This window comes from Lagopus muta, chromosome 3 (genome assembly GCF_023343835.1).
Source record: "Lagopus muta isolate bLagMut1 chromosome 3, bLagMut1 primary, whole genome shotgun sequence".
NCBI classification, from domain to species: domain Eukaryota; kingdom Metazoa; phylum Chordata; class Aves; order Galliformes; family Phasianidae; genus Lagopus; species Lagopus muta.
Window position 1 is genome coordinate 93,226,864 of NC_064435.1, and position 18,725 is coordinate 93,245,588.

The window sequence follows — 18,725 nt, forward strand, 5'->3', positions numbered from 1 at the left end:
CTTCGGCACGAAATGTGCAGAAGAAGTAAGGATGGAGGTTGGGGCATAGAATGGGCATGGAATATTGTAATGAGCTTCTAGAAGTAATTGCAACAACCACCCCTTGTCTATGAATATGTATGTATTTTTTTTGTAAATGAAGGCTTTTCCCACCAAAGAATTCATTTGTCAGTGACTAACAGATAATTAAAGAGCATTTTGTTATTTTATGGAAACAGGACATCTGTTGAACCATTTTTTATTCATTCCTTTGCAGAAGTTGTTCCATTTTGTTTGGTTTTGCAATGTTGAAATGAAGCCCAAAATAGATGGTGTCTTGTCAGTTACAAAGTCATTCAATCGAGTCCACTGTATAAATTATGGATTCTATACTGCCATGTAAATTACGGTTAAAATTCAAATGAATGAGAACAGCCAAATTAGTGCTTGAAATACGAATCTGAAAATAAGATTTCAACATGCTTTTGTAAGACAATCAATCCCCAAAATCCAGCTGTTTTTTCTTGTAGTGACAAGTAACTAGTAGGCAGTACACTGGTGTTTAATTGATGGATATAGTAAAACAACATATAAAAATATTTTCTGTAGAGTCATTTACAGATTTTTCTCTGCATTTCTTTGGGTTCCTCAGTTAATGCCTCTTCCTTGAACTTTCAGAAACTAGCCTTGGTCTTCAAAGATCTGTTTTGATTAAGACATCCTTTACTCTGCAGAAGTTAGGAAATGAATTCACCATGCCAAAAAAAAAAAATGTTGATCCCTAACACTAGAACCAATCAACTTAAAAAGACAAGCCTCCCCCAAGCTCACGCCCTTGGGGGTACATTTGTAGGTACCCCAGCTTTACTAACCATTGCAGATTCACTGAAATGTAAAGATTACCTTTCTATCCAATATGCATGTACCTCTCCCTCATGCCCCATGCATTTCAAACATCTGACAACTGTTTTATTTCAGGACAGTTAATCAACCATGAGTATTTACTTATAGAAAACTATCTTCAAGAGAAGGTAACTAGACCAGAAAAATTTGCTTTAGGCAGAGACAATCACGAAGCAAAAATTAATGCTTTTGGTTTCTTTCCAGAATAATAAAAACGTAAGCCATTTGAGTACTCCAGAGTCACTGACACCAGTGGGTCCAATAAAAACAGCTTTTTATTTTTGAATGAAGTTTTACTCTACAGACTGTAAAGACACCCAACTGGTTGCATATTTATTTTAGGTCTAAGGTGCTTCAGAGAACAGGCTTATTCTGAGGAGGAAGGATTCTTATTGCAAAAAGCTTAAATTTCTGCAGCTTCCAGACCAAAGTTGCTGCTGGAAAGAAAGCCTGTGGTAGGCTATGCTCCTGTAGCATTTCTGCTGCATATTAGAGAAATTTTGGAGGAGTGTTTTCAAGGGCATTGTACTCATCTGCCTCTCTTTTCACTAACATGCACATCAAATGTTAGTTTGTTTTGTAGAAATAGGTACTTACTTCCAAAGAAACATATGTATAAAACAGTAAATGATCTCTAACCACTGCTGTCAAATCCTACCAAGCACATAATCTCTACATATGTACACAGAATACAGCTTTCAAACTCCACTATTTTCTTTTCTGCCTTCTTTACTTTTTTAATGCTGTTTACTCTCCATTCTCTTTTTACTTTATTTATCCTTTGAATATTTTTTTATTTGTTCTCTACCTTAATTAGAACTTCCTGAGATCTAAACAATATTCAGATTTAGTTATTCATACTGCAGTAATTGTATGAATTTAAAACTACACAAAGTGCTCTTATTCATAAATAACAGTAAGAATGGCCCTAGACTAAACTTTCAGTTTGACCTCCCCTAACATGGAGAAAGTTCCGATGTAGGTTTATAGGTGACCTTCCATACACATACAAGGAAAATCCATCACATTTTGAGACGAAGGAGACATGGGAAAGATATAAAGTCCCAAGAATGAAGAAAAACAAGAAAATGCAGACTGCTGACAAGCAGACAAGCAACTTGACAAATGCAGTGTTTTTTCTTGACTACTCACTCAGTGCTAGCAACGTCAGTAAGACTTGCTCAGGTATGACACATCAAGGCAGAAGGGGAAGATGATCTTCACACTCCATATGGTTTAATTTACCTGCATATGCAAATACATACATATTTCCTGACCATCACACACAACAATTGAGAAAGAAATAACAAGTCAAACTTGGCCTTCATTTGTTCTCAAAAAATTGTACTAATCTCATTTTAATCCTTGTGTAATCAATGAATATTAAGATGTTATAATTACAAAATAAACAAGAGAGTTTGGCAAAGCAGATAATGATAACAAAAAGAGAATAGACAGAAAGCTTACCCCTATCCTGAGCTCACTTACAAATCTTCAGCAGAGAAGATCTCCAGAAAAGATCCTTCCCTACTGGTACCCAACTCTTAAATAGGTCTTCTGGCAGCACGGCTGAATTGCCTTCACTTGTGCTCCTCTGGCTGACTCATCGCTTGCCTCAGGTGATCAATCAGAGGTTCAGGCCATGACTCAGCAGTTCCCGTACAATCCTTCAATATTCTCACATACAGAAATGAAGGGTCTTATTTTTAGCATTTCTGATACAGAAAGTTAAACCAAGGAGGGCTTAGGAGCCATGTTTGATAGCAGGGCATAGGTAGCTTTTTTAAAGTCAACTTCTGACAATGAGTTCTTGTTCCTACAAAGAACCGCATTCTTCTGAGCATCACAATTATACAAGTTTTTTAGGAAAGTATAAAACATGGGCACAACATTTTATGGTGTCAAAAATTCTCTTTCCTCTTTCCAATAAGTTTTTTTCTTAAACACATTCACTTTCTGCCTGCCTGTTAAACCAAGAACTGTCTTAGATCCAAAAAGTGTTAAACACTGCACAAATATAACTTTCAAATTTATGCTGAGGTCAGTGGCAGCACACACTATAGTTGAGCTGTGCATGAATGTTAGGACAGGTATCACTGGGATACTCCTCCCATAAAGGAGATGTTATATTAATTTTCTCTTTTAAAAATACATGCAGTGATATGTCAATTTTTGGAGAAAACTGGGAATTCTCTTCATTTGTTCAACAGTTTACAGAAACATACATATCCTTGCACTTCTGTCCTGATGAAAGCTATATTTTAAAACACTTATTCAGGTTCTAATTTGTCTTAATACCATAACATGGATTAAAAAAAAAAATAGCCAACATCAATCAGTTCAAACGGAGAAGCCTTCAAGAAATTCTATTATGTATCATCATACTGCTTTCCCCTGCCCTATAATAACAAGTGGCACAAAATGCTCTCCCCAAATTAGCATATTCATCCATCCACTTTAATCCCGAGAGCACAACAGTTATAACACTGTAGTTACTAACTTCCTCTTCAAAAGTTATGTTTCATTTCTGAGAACACATTATGGATCTATAATGAACCTCAGTAAAATGTTCTTTATTGGATAACATTCAATTTTTAGAACTAAATAATTTCCTGCAGGTATGTAAGAAGAGACGTTTTGGAGACAAACTACCTTCATTATGTGGTAGATCACTCTTAAGTGATTCTTATTCACAGAAACTTCCTCAGCTATTCACAGATTATATTACTTCTCTGTAATGTAAGAAATGGTATCTTTTACTGTGGCACTGCTTGGCCTTTACATATTTTGTTCAGTCGTTCAATTCTAATGAGCAAATTGGGAGCAATGCTACTCATTTCCTTTGAAAATTTCTTAGAATCAAGACAAGAATTCAGACTTTTAGAGTGCCATTCAGATTCAAGATTTTCTTTTGCTCATTTAACTGTGACAGACTGTCACAGTTATAGTCATTTTATCTTACACATTTCTAATCTACATATTTCTAACAAATTAAAAAAGTCAGGAGGAACAAGCAACTGTCCTCCAATGTCTCCTGTGAACTGTTTTTTGTTACAATAAGCGAAACAGAACTTGTAATATGCCGTGTAGACAAAATATTTTATTGGATAGCAGATAAGCACTGCTTATGCATGTCCCAAAAATTAAATGATGTAGATTTCTAGTAGTTGTCTGCACACGATTCTGACTAGCTTGTCTTTTCTTTTTCTCCATGGATTTTATTTTTTTTAATTGGCATGTATTTATTTGGCCATTCTCAGATTCAGCGGAGAGTTTTTTTTCATGCTTTTTAAGACCTGGTATCAATTAATTTATCCATGCTCAGCTTCTCTACAGTATCTTCTAAGTAATTTATGATGAACTTTTGAGTAGTGTAGAAAAGTGAGGTTTTCTGAGAATAAACACTTCCAGTGAAAACCTGTATCATCTCGAAAGGTCACTCGTAATCAAGTCAAAGCACCAAGAAGTGGGACAAAAGGTACAAGCTGACCTATCAACAAAGATAGAAATGTAAAACACTGAATTAAATTCTCAAGATACAATTAGGAGATCAATGCAGCACATTTGGATTGTATTACTGATGTCAATCAGCTCACCATAGTGCTCACAATTATTTCAGACCATTTAATGCCTTTTAGCAGATTATGCTAAACAGATAAAACTAAATCACCTTCCAAGATGACTTAAAATAAAAAATTGAATGTTTTAGTACTTTATCTCCTTACAGTTTTTAGGGATATGTTAGACAGCTCAGTACTTCCATGCTTGAAGTGCTTTAAAGATTCCTATCAGCTGAGACGGAGTTGAATTTCTTCACGTTATCTGGTATAATGCTTTCTTTTGGCTTTAGGAAGACAACAATGTTGGTATCAGACTAAGGTTTTAGTAGTTGCTGAGTAGTGCTGTACAGAACAAAGGTTGTTCCAGTTTTTCAGCTTCTCATACTGTTCTGCCAGGGAGGGGGGGTCTGGGTAGAGGGAACAACGAGGTAGGAGGGAACAGAACCAGGACACCTGACCTAGACTAGCAAAAGATATATTTCATACTATATGGCATCATGCTGAACTATAAAAACAGGGAGTTGGCTGGAGATGCAGTTGCTACTTCAGCATTTGTTGACGGGTGGTGAGCAATTGTGCTGTGCATCACCTGTTTTTCAAGTATGTATTATATACATATATTATCATAATTGCTATTATTTCTTTCTTTCTTTTCTGTCTTAGTAAACAGTTTCACATCTGAGTCTGTGCTTCAGATGCTGCAAATGGCACCCACTGCATGGAGTAAATCAAACTGAACCTGAGCGAGCCCGGTCTGGCAGCACCACCTGACTGAACTACAGAGAGATTGATTGGCACCCGCAGCGTTTTGCAGGACAGAAGGTGAGCAGCCAGGAACTATGGGGAGCAACAAGTAAATCTTGAAATATTACAGAGAAAGTTTCTGAATCAACCTGTATTTACCTCAGCATTAGCTATTTTTCTTAAATGGATAAGCCGGAATGCACTGCGTTTCTGATAACTGGCTTTTATTTTGATGGGGAGCTTTGAGTCAGAATTGGCATAAAACTTTGGGATGTTGCAACTACTGCATATAAAACAGCTGCCAAACTTCTATCTGTTTGGCTCAGGCAAATTAGCCAAGGAAGAAGGGCAAACTCTTCTGACTGTTACCCATTGCCCTTCTCTCCTCCCTCACCACTGCCCCTTGGCGCAGGAAGCAGCTCCTGCCCGGACCCGATCCGCGACTCCAACCCCATCCCTGGCCAGAGAGAGGAAAATCGCAGTCCCCGGACAGGGCCGCCGTGGCTGCGAGGCACCTGCAGCCCTGCGGCTGCAATCCACTTCCTTCCTATGGCTGCCGCTGTCTGCTCCCCAGGGTTGCCCTGCTTCTGCCACCCACGTGTAGTTTGGTTAAAGACGGACCAGAACCTATCCATTAGCCTTTTTTTAACTTGCAGAGAGAAATCCTGGAAAGGAAACCTAGGCAAATGGATGATGCTGTACTATAGAACGATTAACTCTCTTTCATGCCACTGATCAGGATTTTAAAAATATGACCATGCATCACTCAAGACAAAGGTGCATGCTATCTTACTTTGAGTCAACATATGATTCTAGTATAGAATTCTGGAATACCGCCCAACGGATTTTTTAGTTCACTAATCCCTTCTATTGGCACCTGTATCAGAAACTTAAAGGTCACAGAATCACAGAATCATAGGGGTTGGAAGGGAGCTCCAGAGATCATTGAGTCCAACCCCCCTGCCAAAGCAGGTTCCCTACACCAGGTCACACAAGTAGGCGTCCAGGCAGGTCTTGAACATCTCCAGAGAAGGAGACTCCACCACCTCCCTGGGCAGCCTGTTCCAGTGCTCCATCACCTCACCTAAAGAAGTTCTTGTGCACATTTGTGCAGAACTTCCTCTGCTGCAGTTTCTGGCTGTTTCCCCTTGTCCTGTCTCCACACACTGCTCAAAACAGTCCGGCCTCGCCATTCTGCCCCCCACACCTTAGATATTTATAGACCTGGATCAGGTCCCCTCTCAGTCTTCTTTTCTCAAGGCTGAACAGACCCAGTTCACCCAGCCTTTCCTCATAGGAGAGATGCTCCAGGCCCTTCACCATCTTCGTGGCCCTCTGCTGGACTCTTTCCAAGAGATCCTTGTCTTCTTTGTACTGGGGAGCCCAGAACTGGACGCAGTGCTCCAGATGAGGTCTTACCAGGGCAGAGTAGAGTGGGAGGATCACCTCCCTCCACCAAGTCCTTGATGGAAGAATGATCTTGGGATGAAACAAAGTATTCTGATACTTTTAAGGGAACTGATATTCATGTCTATAGCTGACAACATTCTGTTTCATAGAAAGAGCAAACTTTGGTAAGAGCAAAGAGCAAAAGTTTGTTTTGCAAACGGGTACACAGGTACACAATACACTTGGGCTGTGTATCATGCACTAGCCATGTGGATGTGGTGTACAAATGCAAAAACCTTGCAGACCCTGAGAAAAATAAAAGCAGGAGAGTCTGTGATGGGTGAGAGAATGTTTTTCCCGATAGGCTTCAAAATCTTGCACTGTCTATCCATTTCCCAAGAGATGGTTCAGCACATAAAAAGCCATCTACCCTTACATTCAGTATTTAGGTAATTTTATTGGCTAATGAAATAAGACTTTGTTGATCTGGTCCACCTCAGTTGGTAGTATGTATATTCCTAGTCAGTAATTGTCCTTGCTGTATTTCTCTATTACTCTTAATGCTTCTGGTTTCCTACAACTTTGCACTTTTACAGGTGTGTTCAATATTGATATATTTCTTTTGCTACGCCTCTCTTTATCAGCTGTCCAAAAATCTGAAATTATTAGCAATTATTTAATATTTTTTTTGGTGTACTGAAATACACATTTACTGAATCTTTCCCTTAGTCTCTGTATGAGCAGCTAGAAATTCCGGAGCCTGACTTGCTATTTCCCTTTGTCTCCTTTCTAGAGCTGCTATGGGATTACCATTTTCATGGATATATCCAAGAATTTTAGCTTCTGTCCAGGTACACATGATATAGAACTAATAATCTCCTACCACAATTAGCAGAGGGCTAACATTATTTTCAAGAAAAAATACAGTTAATTTTTGCTCATATGTTTTATCCAAAGAATCCAATAAAGATCAGATACTTTTTCCCCAAGAGAAAAGGGTTTCAGACCTGCTTTTTATAACAAAGGCAAGATGCCCTTAACTTTATCATTTGCTTTTGGATCTCAAAACCTTGACTTGTTTGTTATTTTTCTTTTAAGTTTCCAGACTTGCATTTCAAAAAGCTAGCTTATCTCCCACTGTGTTCATTTCCCTCCTAGCTTAATTTCAAATTACAAAGGAGAGAGGGGGAAGGCAGAGAATGCCAGGATTATAGTTGTTTACAAGAGAAAAATATGATGCTGAATTCCTGGGGAAGAAAGTATTTCCAAGCTAAGGAATCTTAGGATTCTTGTTTGTCCCTGTGTATAAACTACTAATGTGATTTTTGTCTAAACAATACAGGATTAATGTCATTATCAGTTATTACCATGACAGTTGACAGAAGATGCTGACAGCAACAAGTTTAAACCAACAGTGAAAACCATCCCTTAGTTAAAGTCTGCATTAAGTTGTCTAAAAGGCCTGCATTCTGTATTTACCCTTTATTTTTGAATTCTCAAATCAGCCTCAAGTTATCAGTGGCAATGCAGACTGACAGTCAGGAATCATAAAACCAGAATGTAAAAAGTTTCCAGCAAACCCAAACAGCTGGCAATCTCTGATTTCTATTTAAACATGCAGGCTGTTAATTTTTTCAAGCTGCAAAAAATACTCATGCTCATTGAGGACACTTCTGAAAGCAAGCATAATGCACAACATTTCAAAGCCACTTAAGGAAAAGATTAATTAAAAGAATTAAAAGTCTTTCCAGTCCAAATAAGTATTCTGTAAGCTAAATTTGGTATTCTCCAAAACTCTGCTGAAAATAATTTACTGGGGCCAGCAAAGTGCTGCACCCACAGGCCCACCACAAGTGAGTTGCTCCTCACAACCAGATTTTAACCAGCTGCACTTTAGCTCCACTGCCCCCTCATTCTGCTGCCTCATCTATCCATTTAGTCATGCAATTAAGGATCACAGTCACAAATTAACTCCTGTGCCTACAGTCATTCCTGCAGATACAGTGCTTAGAAGTTATTAGTACAATGTCTGTCCCATGGATTTAAATCTATAAGCCCAGATCATATTAATATTTTGCAATAAGCATGTACGGTGCAGGGCACTGTCACATTTATTTGTGAATGTTATTTATTGCAATGAAAAAAGCTTTCTGTGATAAAAATGAGAAGTTAGTTAAGCTTATAGAAACGCTGATATCAGGAAAAGCTTTTTTCAAGCAAATGAATCACTGTTAAAGAAGGCTCTTTGGTGCTTAGATTTGCCATTAATTTAAATCTTAGAAGCAGAAGCTCCTGCAAGATTTTTCATATGCATTGTTTTATGACTCAATAAACGGAGTAAGACCTGAAAAATCTGAAAAAATAATACATCTTAAATAAATTATCTTGATGATCCTATCTGGATCCCCATCGAAATGATCTATGCCACTCAGACCACCACAGAACTCCATCAGACACTTCTGTCAGAAACTGCTTCATACCACCTCTATGTTTTGGGTTTTTTTCTCCTCATAGTGCAGGCATCCTTCTACTCAACATGCAAAGGACTGTGTGTTAAATGCTTACATTACTGGAATCTAATTAAATTTGAGGATTTTTTTTTCATTTATAATCAAATTTCCAGAAGTACTGAAATTTTGCTTTCATACCTCTTTGATTTCTGAATTCCTCCCCTCTTAAAAAACACAAACCAATTTTTTTCAAGGCAGGAATGCAGAATATGTTATCTTCTGTCCACTTCCCTGCAATGTATTTTCAATTTAGGTTCTGTTCCTACAAATTACAACTAAAATGAGCTCCTAATGTTGGCAGACCTACAGGGTGAGGATGGATGAAAGGTCAGGTATTCACAGCACTTACTGGTTGAAGCAAATAAATCAGCGAGCTCTCCTGGATAACTATCACTGGAAAAGGGGTGATATTTGTTGCATGAAAAAGTGTTTCCACTGATGCCATTGTTTGGTCAAAGCGTCCTCCAAGTCCACCCAAAGTCACAATCAAATCAATCTAAAAGACAAAACAAAAGTCACCAAGAGAACTATCATCAAGATACCTCCACAGATGATCTTTAGATCCTGAAAATCAAAAACTGAATCACTTTGATAAGAAAAAAAGTAACAAAAAAAAATATATTGACTATACAAAAGCAGATCTCAAATACAGCCATTTTCTTTCATTATTAATGAATACCATTACGCAATTCTTGATGTTGAGTATTTAAGCTCAGTAAATTCACAGTCAACATGTGGTACTTTAATGAAAGACCTAATTGCTTTGCCTAACACAGAGACCAGTCCTAGGAGACACCTATCTGTTTAGCTCAACTGCATAGATAAGAGATATCCCTTCACACCTTAGGATCTTATATCTGCAGATCTTAAAAATTGCTTCAGATCATTCTCATAATCTACAGAGAAGATAAATCATTGGTACGCTGTATGCCATTCTTGCTCCCTCTGCAGAACATTTTAGCATACAAACTCACACACAGGCTGGCTCTCCTCAAGACTAATTGCACTACTGCTCTGAAGAGATTGCATGCACCCTGCAACTGCTGTATCTCCCAGGTGTTGCTGCTAGGGATAGAAGCAATCCTTGATTGAGCCCCAGGCCATGGAGTCAGCCAGCAATTTTGAGTCCCAAACACCTCATAAAGCCTCTGTACACTCTTTACTTCTTACAAGCAGAGAGCTTATTTAAGAGCTTTTAGTTCCTCAGATAGAAAGTCACTGAGTGCAAAATATTTTTATTACTTCCACCATGCAGGTCAAGTACGTTCAGTAACTGTAATTTCAAAAGCTACCATTTAGTAAGTAGCATGCAGAGCCCAAACACATTGCAGCTCTAAAGCTTTTAGAAGCTCCAATGACAATAGCCATCTGGTGAAGTTTTCTGCTTTACAAGGCCTAAGCCTATGGCCACTCTGAGGGGCAGGGAATGATGCATATGTATACTTCCACATTTTGAAGTGTAATATAAGTTGCAGTGGGATTGCCAGGTCACAGCCTGAACCAACGACTAAGCACCAGATGAGAAGATGTGGCTAACCTAGTGAGCTCAGGTGCAAGCAAGGCACCTGACTGACAGGAAGGGATGGAGCCTGGATCCATCCCTTCACCCCTCATTTAAGGGCTAGCAGCGTTTCTCTGAATAGAGATTGTACTCAAGAGCTGTTATTGGTTGTTGGATGGGATGAACAATTTTTTTTTTCTTCTTTATTACTTTATTAAATGCTACTGCTCCATAGCATTTGTATCCTTGGAAAGCACTCTCATCACCTCCTTTTGCATAAGTGATACAGAAATCCTACTCCTTATTCAGTAGCAATTGCACAGTGATCTTGGGAGCTGGTAATAAATGTAAGAAAATAAAACCAATGTATCATGGAATAGATCTGTTGAAAATAATGGCTTGAGAGGGATGGGACCTTAAAGATCATCTAGTTCCAACCTCTCTGCCATGGGCAGAGTTGCTAACAGCTAGATCAGGCTGCCCAGTGCCCTATGCATCCTGGTCTTGAACACCACCATGGAGGGGTATACACAACTTCTCTGTTCAATCTGTTCCATTGCCTCACCACCTCCTAAGTAGAAGAAGGGGTAAATGAAATCTCTTATCCTGCTTGCCACCCCTCTTTTGATGCAGCCCAAGATGCAGTTGGCCCTCTGGACTGCAATCACATGCTGCTGGCTCACGTTCAGCTTTCCATCTGCCAGGACCTCCAAGTCCTTCTCAAGTCCAGGTAGATGACATCAGTTCCTCTTCCTTTGTCTACTGATGCCATCATTTCATCATATAACGACACCAGATTAGTCAGACACAATTTGCCCTTGGTAAAGCAATGATGGCTGTCACAGATCACCTTCTTATCTTGCACGTGCCTTACCATAGCTTCCAGGAGAATCTGTTCCATGATTTTCCCAGGAACAGATGTGAGGATCCCCAGCCTCTAGTTCCCTTTCTCCCTTTCTTAAAAACAGGAGTGATGGAGGAAAGGAGGACCTTTTCTGGTCACAAGGGACTTCACATGAAGGCCATGATTTTTCAAATATGATGCAGAGTGGCTTGCCAAGTACATCAACTAATTCCTTCAGGACCCTGGGATGCATATCATAAGGCCCCATAGACTTGTACAAACACAATGGTAAAAACTGAGGTTTGTGGTTGTGGTATGTTTGGAGAAGACTAAAAAAGATACTGTAAAAGGAAATGTAGCTATTATTCTGGTTTCTTTGTTCCTGTAAAGTAGAAAAATATGTCTGTGACAGGTATGGAAACAAAACCAGCTAGAGTACCCCAGGAATGGGCAGAGAGAAAAGCTGAATTCTACGCTTGGGTGACAGCAGACAGTTTGCGTTTCACTGCAGAGTCCTGGAGGCAGTGATGGACATCCAGATATTTTGGGACATAAAATCTCTGCTGGAAGGTTTAGGATACACAATTTGTTTATTTATTTAACAAACAGACAAAGAGGCTTACTCCAGCAAAACCTCAACAGATTTTTCATCTTAAAGCTATCACCTCCATTCAAAAAAAGCAAATCTGCAAGCTAACAAAACAATCTGCTTCTTCCCTGCAATCTCTGATTCTCATTCCACCAAGCACTAAGGAAACTGGACAGAATGTGAATGCACATGCATGAATCTTTGTAATCCCACAGAATAAGAAAAAGTGAAAACCCAAGCACAGAGCATTTATAGATTTGCCCACTACTGAGGAAAGGCCATTCATTTTTCCCGTATGAGGCTAGAGAATTATACCCAGCTCCTGCCCAGCAGGTAGCACTTGACTAACACACTGCACTTCAATTGAAATATCCATAATTCACTTAAATGTCCTGTCAAAAGTCCTTTTATCCCTTTTTGTTTTCACACAGTGCTATTCATTTCCAGAGAAAAGGTGATAATAACTGCTAAGAATATCAAGATCCTAGCAAGAACAAGTGTAAAGTGGGCTGCATTCTATTAGACTTTATAAAGCCTGACTTAAATTCCTTCTACAGCATTTTTAGTGCAATCAAGCTTCATTTCATAAAGAGTTGAAGTTCTAATCATGGGATTTGTCATCTTTAAATTAAATTTATACATCAGCATCTTTTGAAATGGCTTTAGGCGTTGCAGTGGGGCTGTTCAAGGAAAAGAGAAGCACAAAGAAACACTCTGCACCTGGCACTTTGGATTCTTCTTCCTTCCTTTCTTTCTTCTGCCTTAGGGTACAATTTAGAGCAGGCTGTAACCTTGAGGTTACTGAGGGTGCCATCACATCAGTGTGAGGCTGCTCAGCTCCCTGCTTCCATTTCCACAGAGACTACAAAAATACACAATTTGCTATAAATTGTCTGCTGGCTTGCTAAACACTCTTTTTCCATGGAAAACGGGCTCAGCAAACATCTCTCTTTCTGGTATGGGTGGATTAAATGAGAAGACTTTACTTAGAAAAGTGATGGACAAGTTATTTAAGGAGAAGGGTGAAAGGACAGAAGAAGCTGGGAACTGCCTCAGGTAGGTGAAAAGAACTTCATATCCTGCTTTGTAACACAAGCATCACCACGCCATCCAAGAGCAAAGCCTCAAAGCTCAAACTGACAGCAGAGGATGCCCACTCTTTTTAAAACTGTGCTCCTTATATCAGATAAGAAACTTATATCAGATAAGAAATCGGTAGCACTGGAACAAATTACAAGAAAGACCATCCTAAAGGAAAGAGGGAAGGCAAGAACAACATGTCATGAAAGCTCTGGAGCCATAAACCTTCCTCCCTGTGAGACCAAGAAGACCATCCACTGCTATTATCCCATATATTTCTATGCCAATTACAGATCAGATACTGCATTTGAACACCACTTCTTATCACCTCCACACTTCATTGGTATCTTGTCACCTTCATTACTTCATTTCCTAACATTCAAAAGTCTACTGCTTTAATACAAAATACTGGAGGGAGATGAAAGAGAACAAATTTATTGTAGCAGCATGCATATATTGAAGCATATTTTATGCTGAAAAGTAAACACTTAAATAGTGGTGTGAATGTTGTATTTACTATTCAGTTTGACACTATAAAGGATGCACATACCAACATGAGCTATCACCTTGGAACCCAAGCCTGACAGGACAGTATTAAATGACTGTTTGAATGATTAAAAGAGAGAAAAAGGAAGCAAGAAAGAGAGCCTTCCTCATCAACCTACAGATATCCTTGGATCAATAGAATGCTGCTGGAATCTATGGTGGTGATTACTTCCTGCTTTTTATAAAGAACTCTCATTTTTACTTCCTGTCTTTTTGCTATCACTCACCTTCCCTTTCCTATCTCCCTAACTATGAATTTGTAGTAAACTGGGAGAACATTTGCCATCTTTTTGTATCTCCATCTCACTCCAGGTATACAATACAAATCACCTTTACTCCAGTAATTGGAGCGAGGCAATTGGCTTTCTAGTGTCTTACACGAAAGGCATGGCAATTATTTCCTACAGGGATGATATACACAGTTACATAGCAGTGTCCGCACTTTGCTTAGATGGGATCCTCTTCTCTAGCAGCAATTTGCTTGTTGCTTTGGTCATCTGACTCCTCAGGAAATAAGAGCCTGTCAGCTAGAGGCTGTCATCCTGTCTGTGGGCCTGAGATGGTATCCTACCATCTACTACTTCTGTCACAGCGGGAGCACTGTGTGGACTTCCAAGGATTGCCAGGCTGCCTCAAACTATTTGTAAAGAGATAAACTGCTGTATGACCCATCTCCTTCCTTTTGGCCAAGACTCAGAACTTATGGCTGAGGTTCGGGATAAGCTGAAGGCTACCAGAGGCCTTGGGGCTGCAGAGTAGATGAGGGCTTGGGCTGCAGGCTCAATCACTTCTGTTGAGCACCATCCACTTCTCATAACATTCTACTTTGCAACAACGTCACTACTTGCCTACTTCCACCCCTACATTCCCATTCTAGACAAGAAAAAAATGAAAAAGAAAAACCCACAATGGCTTCAAAAGATTTAACTAATATTACAATTTCACTGTTTCTTTTGATTATTCAAATGCCCAAAGGTACAAAAATTGGAAAAATATAATGGGAGAAAAAAAAAAAGAGTGCTCTATGCAGTGCTTAGGTTAAATAAGTTTCCTTGAACAGGAAATTCCCACAAATCCATCATTTATTCTTGACAAGATTCTCAGACAAATAGTAAGATATCATACTGAGTTGAAAAAATTGCACTGCCTATTGCAATCTTCAAACCTTTTTTTTAATACGCTTAATTATAAAAATAAACCTACATCCCATTATCTAAACGTAATTTCCTAAAAACACTCATGTTACAAAGAAGACATTTCCTAACATTACAGTGCTTATGTATTAAACAAAACAAGAACCAAAAAAATGTTATTTATGAACATCTCCAGCAACAAAATGGGCTCTTGGTCCTCAAGCTGCAGACAAATTCTCTGTGTCAAAACCCATGGCTCCTCAAAATTTCCTTCTAGAGCTTCATTAGCAAGGCTTGGTCAGCACAAGTGCAGCAGACTTTGAGAATACCAGTGTACTAATGCAGCCCAGCCACCTTCCCAGCATGGAGATCTTTCCATCAGGAGCAGCTGCTATCAGAAAAGCAGAACAAGCTGTGCTGTTGAAGGCAGAGGAGCTGGACTGATTTAAAATTTGGTAGCAAAAAAGAAAAATCACAATTCCTGTTATAATTGGAGATTACAAGAGGAACAGTAAACCACTCCTAGTAAACTCATGTTTTATGTTTCAAACCTATTTATTCTTTCACTAAACTGAGATACTGGCGAATTGTCAAAAGCCTTGGATAATGAGTGTATCTCTGACCTCTCTATCCCCTAAATTGCCCTAATAAACTGTAGTTTTCTCTTTTGCTCTTTCTGTCACCAAAATTTGACATGGGGTTTAGCTTTGTTTCAACAAGCAGAAACCAATGTATTCTATATATATATATATCACTACGCTCATGCCTTTTTCTGTTAACTCATCTTCACAGATCAAATACAAGCCCGGAAGAGAATGCAAAAGTAGTGTAAAAAAGGTTCACAGTACATATGATGTCATGTGCTCCTGCTGACATCCATTTCACATAAAATTCTTTAACACAAATTCAGTGTGTCTTGATGTCCACAGCTACAGTTGAACATGAAAAAAGCCTGGTCTACCTGTTCCCTAGAATTAGGGCGTTTCTGATATCCTTAATTGCAGGATATGTACCTTGCTACCTTCGCACTATGGAGCCTTAAAATATTTCAGCAGTAGGTAGGAAGGGTTAGATGCTGCCATTCTAGAAAGTGGATCTGGTCCTTAGAGTTGAAATGGTCAGTGTTCAAGGATATGTCTTTCTATCCTCCAGACAGATTTACCCCTGTTGAAAGTTATTATAAAATTCTACATCTTGGAAGTATGAATTAGTAGTATCTTCAAACTTGGTTGTTTCTGCCAAAGAGGTTAATGAAGAGAATTTTACTATTAATAACTATTAATAATTTAATAGTATTAAAATATTTTGATACAGTACTTGACAACATGTAAACCTTATATAAATGTTTTTAACTTCCCTTAAAATATGTATCATTTGCATTTTCTGTCCTCGTGGGAGGTGAGGCATTAAGAAGAAAAACCTGACAGTGCCACCAGACATGAACAGGTTTACTCTTAGCCCTGCACTGTAATTGCATTTGAAGATAGATTTTTTTCATTTTTCATATTGACACTGATGCTTTTATCAATTGAAATATAGTCACATTAAACCACTAAAATGCAATTAGTTTTCAATAAAATCAACTTTTTATATCTTCAGCTCAAACAAGCAAATGAGTTGCTTTAACTTTCAAGCAGAAAAGATAATAGAAGTTAAACATGAAGTAGTCCTGGAGCTTAGCTTTAAGACTGAATGGTAGTTTAGATGAAACAGAATGCAGAGTTTGTAACTCTGAGATGAAGATAATGGCTTAAACCTACCATTACGTTATGCAGATTCTCCTGGGGATTGCATAATTGATAAACAAATTCCCACTTCTTAATGAAGAATGCTGCTGCAACTGCCTGCGAGTGAGACTGGGGAGTGTTAGGGCAAGATCACCATATGAAGATTGGGAACTGGAAGATTATCCCCGACTGTGCTGCTGGCACACTGGGAGACTGCAGAAGTTGTTTCTACACCTCTGCTTCCCGATCCACAGAACAGGTTTCACTTTTTAACTCACTTTCAATGTAAGATCTGTTCATCATTCAACAAGGCCAAATGCCGGGTCCTGCACTTCGGCCACAACAACCCCAGGCGACGCTACAGGCTTGGGGCGGTGTGGCTGGAGGACTGCGTAGAGGAAATGGACCTGGGGGTATTGATTGATGCTCGGCTGAACATGAGCCGACAGTGTGCCCAGGTGGCCAAGAAGGCCAGTGGCATCCTGGCTTGCATCAGAAACAGTGTTGCAAGCAGGAGCAGAGAGGTGATTGTTCCTCTGTATTCAGCACTAGTGAGGCCGCACCTCGAGTACTGTGTCCAGTTTTGGGCCCCTCACTGCAAGAAAGATATTGAGGCCCTGGAACGTGTTCAAAGAAGGGCAACGAAGCTGGTGAGGGGTCTGGAACACAGGCCATATGAGGAGAGGCTGAAGGAGCTGGGAATGTTCAGCCTGGAGAAGAGGAGGCTCAGGGGAGACCTTATTGCTCTCTATAACTTCCTGAAGGGAGGTTGTAGTGAGCTGGGGGTTGGCCTCTTCTCTCGTGTCATTAGTGATAGGACCAGGGGGAATGGTTTCAAGCTACGGCAGGGGAAATTCAGGCTGGACATGAGGAAGTATTACTTTTCAGAAAGGGTGGTCAGGCACTGGAATGGACTGCCCAGGGAGGTGGTGGAGTCACCGACCCTGGGGGTGTTCAAGGAAAGGCTGGATGTTGTGTTGAGGGACATGGTTTAGTAGGAGCTATTGGGAATAGGTGAACGGTTGGACTGGATGATCTTTTAGGTCTTTTCCAACCTTAGTGATTCTATGATTCTATGATTCTATGATCTCTAAAAAGAATACTGTAAGCAAATCTATCTTTTTTGCCAGTTCAGATAGTGTTTTGTAATAGTTTGTGTTACATAAGAGAAAGCTAAGAACATAACACAGTTACTGAAATTACTGAAAATAAGTTTATTTGAAGGTCTTGTAACAAAGAAACAAAAACTATGTCACATAAACATAGAATGAATTGGATACTGATTAAAGCAATAAAACAAAATATGCATACGTAAGATTGAATAGACAATTAACGGTAGAAGAAACAAATGTCAGAAAACAGAGCTACTGAGGCATTAAAAACAAAACAAAACACACACACAAAAAAAAACAGAACACAGAAGGAAGGTATGCTGTCAGAAAAATTGTGGGTACATATACAGCCTACATGCATGCATGTGTTCACCCGTACTCACAGTCATACAGAAAGCAATACATGTAGGTTGTTCCGTAAGTAATGCCTCCCATTTATTTCCATGCAAACTACAACAGATGCAAAGAGCACACAAGAATAAAATTTGATAGAACAAATTCTCAGCTACAAAACACTATTTTTCAACATAGTCATCGCCATAAGTTATGCATTTTTTGCTAGCAATGAACAGGCATTGCATGCCTGCTGCACTAATAAAAATGTTCACTGGCCATCTGGAATGAGAAGTGTAATTCACACTGCTGTTGCCATTGCTGAAATGCACCTCCCACCATCTCACTATGCAAACATCCTCTGTTTGGTCTCCACAAATGTTCAGCAAATGTCAGTGCATGTAAATGGGCACAATTTTTTCTGCATGGAGGAATCCAGTTCCACACCTTTGCTTCATACACACTTCCATGTCAGACACCATTTTGTCAGACTGCCCCCCTGCTGCCATCTGTTGCACAGCAACGAAATGGAGTATTGGCTCAACACCTACTGCCACACCACAAACATCCACCTTTGACATCATAAACCAACATAATAAAGTGAGAGGCAGTATTTTCAGAACAGCCCTTGTATAACAGCCTTTATGTTAGTTCATGGTACTTCACTGCCTCACCACCCATCCAGCACAATTCATATCACGAATGAATTAGCACTGTGAAAGGGAAAACTAGGACTGATTCTAACTTTCATAAATGCAGGGTACTGCTTGTTCAA

General features: G+C 39.2%; 1 protein-coding gene across 14 annotated transcripts in view; it reads right to left on the reverse strand.

Moving 5' to 3' along the window:
* Positions 1-18,725, reverse strand: part of TPK1 (thiamin pyrophosphokinase 1) — a 214,438-nt gene that overhangs the window by 97,972 nt on the left and 97,741 nt on the right. For 13 of the 14 annotated variants that reach the window (XR_007375793.1, XR_007375794.1, XM_048939494.1 and 10 more), the window contains exon 6: positions 9,435-9,581. The exons of the other annotated variant lie outside the window; for it this stretch is intronic. Coding sequence is in view for 11 of the 13 variants with exons in the window: in XM_048939494.1 (XP_048795451.1) it covers positions 9,435-9,581 (147 nt within the window). In the remaining 2 variants the exon portion in view is untranslated. The remainder of the gene's footprint in view (positions 1-9,434; positions 9,582-18,725) is intronic. 14 annotated transcript variants of the gene reach the window in all.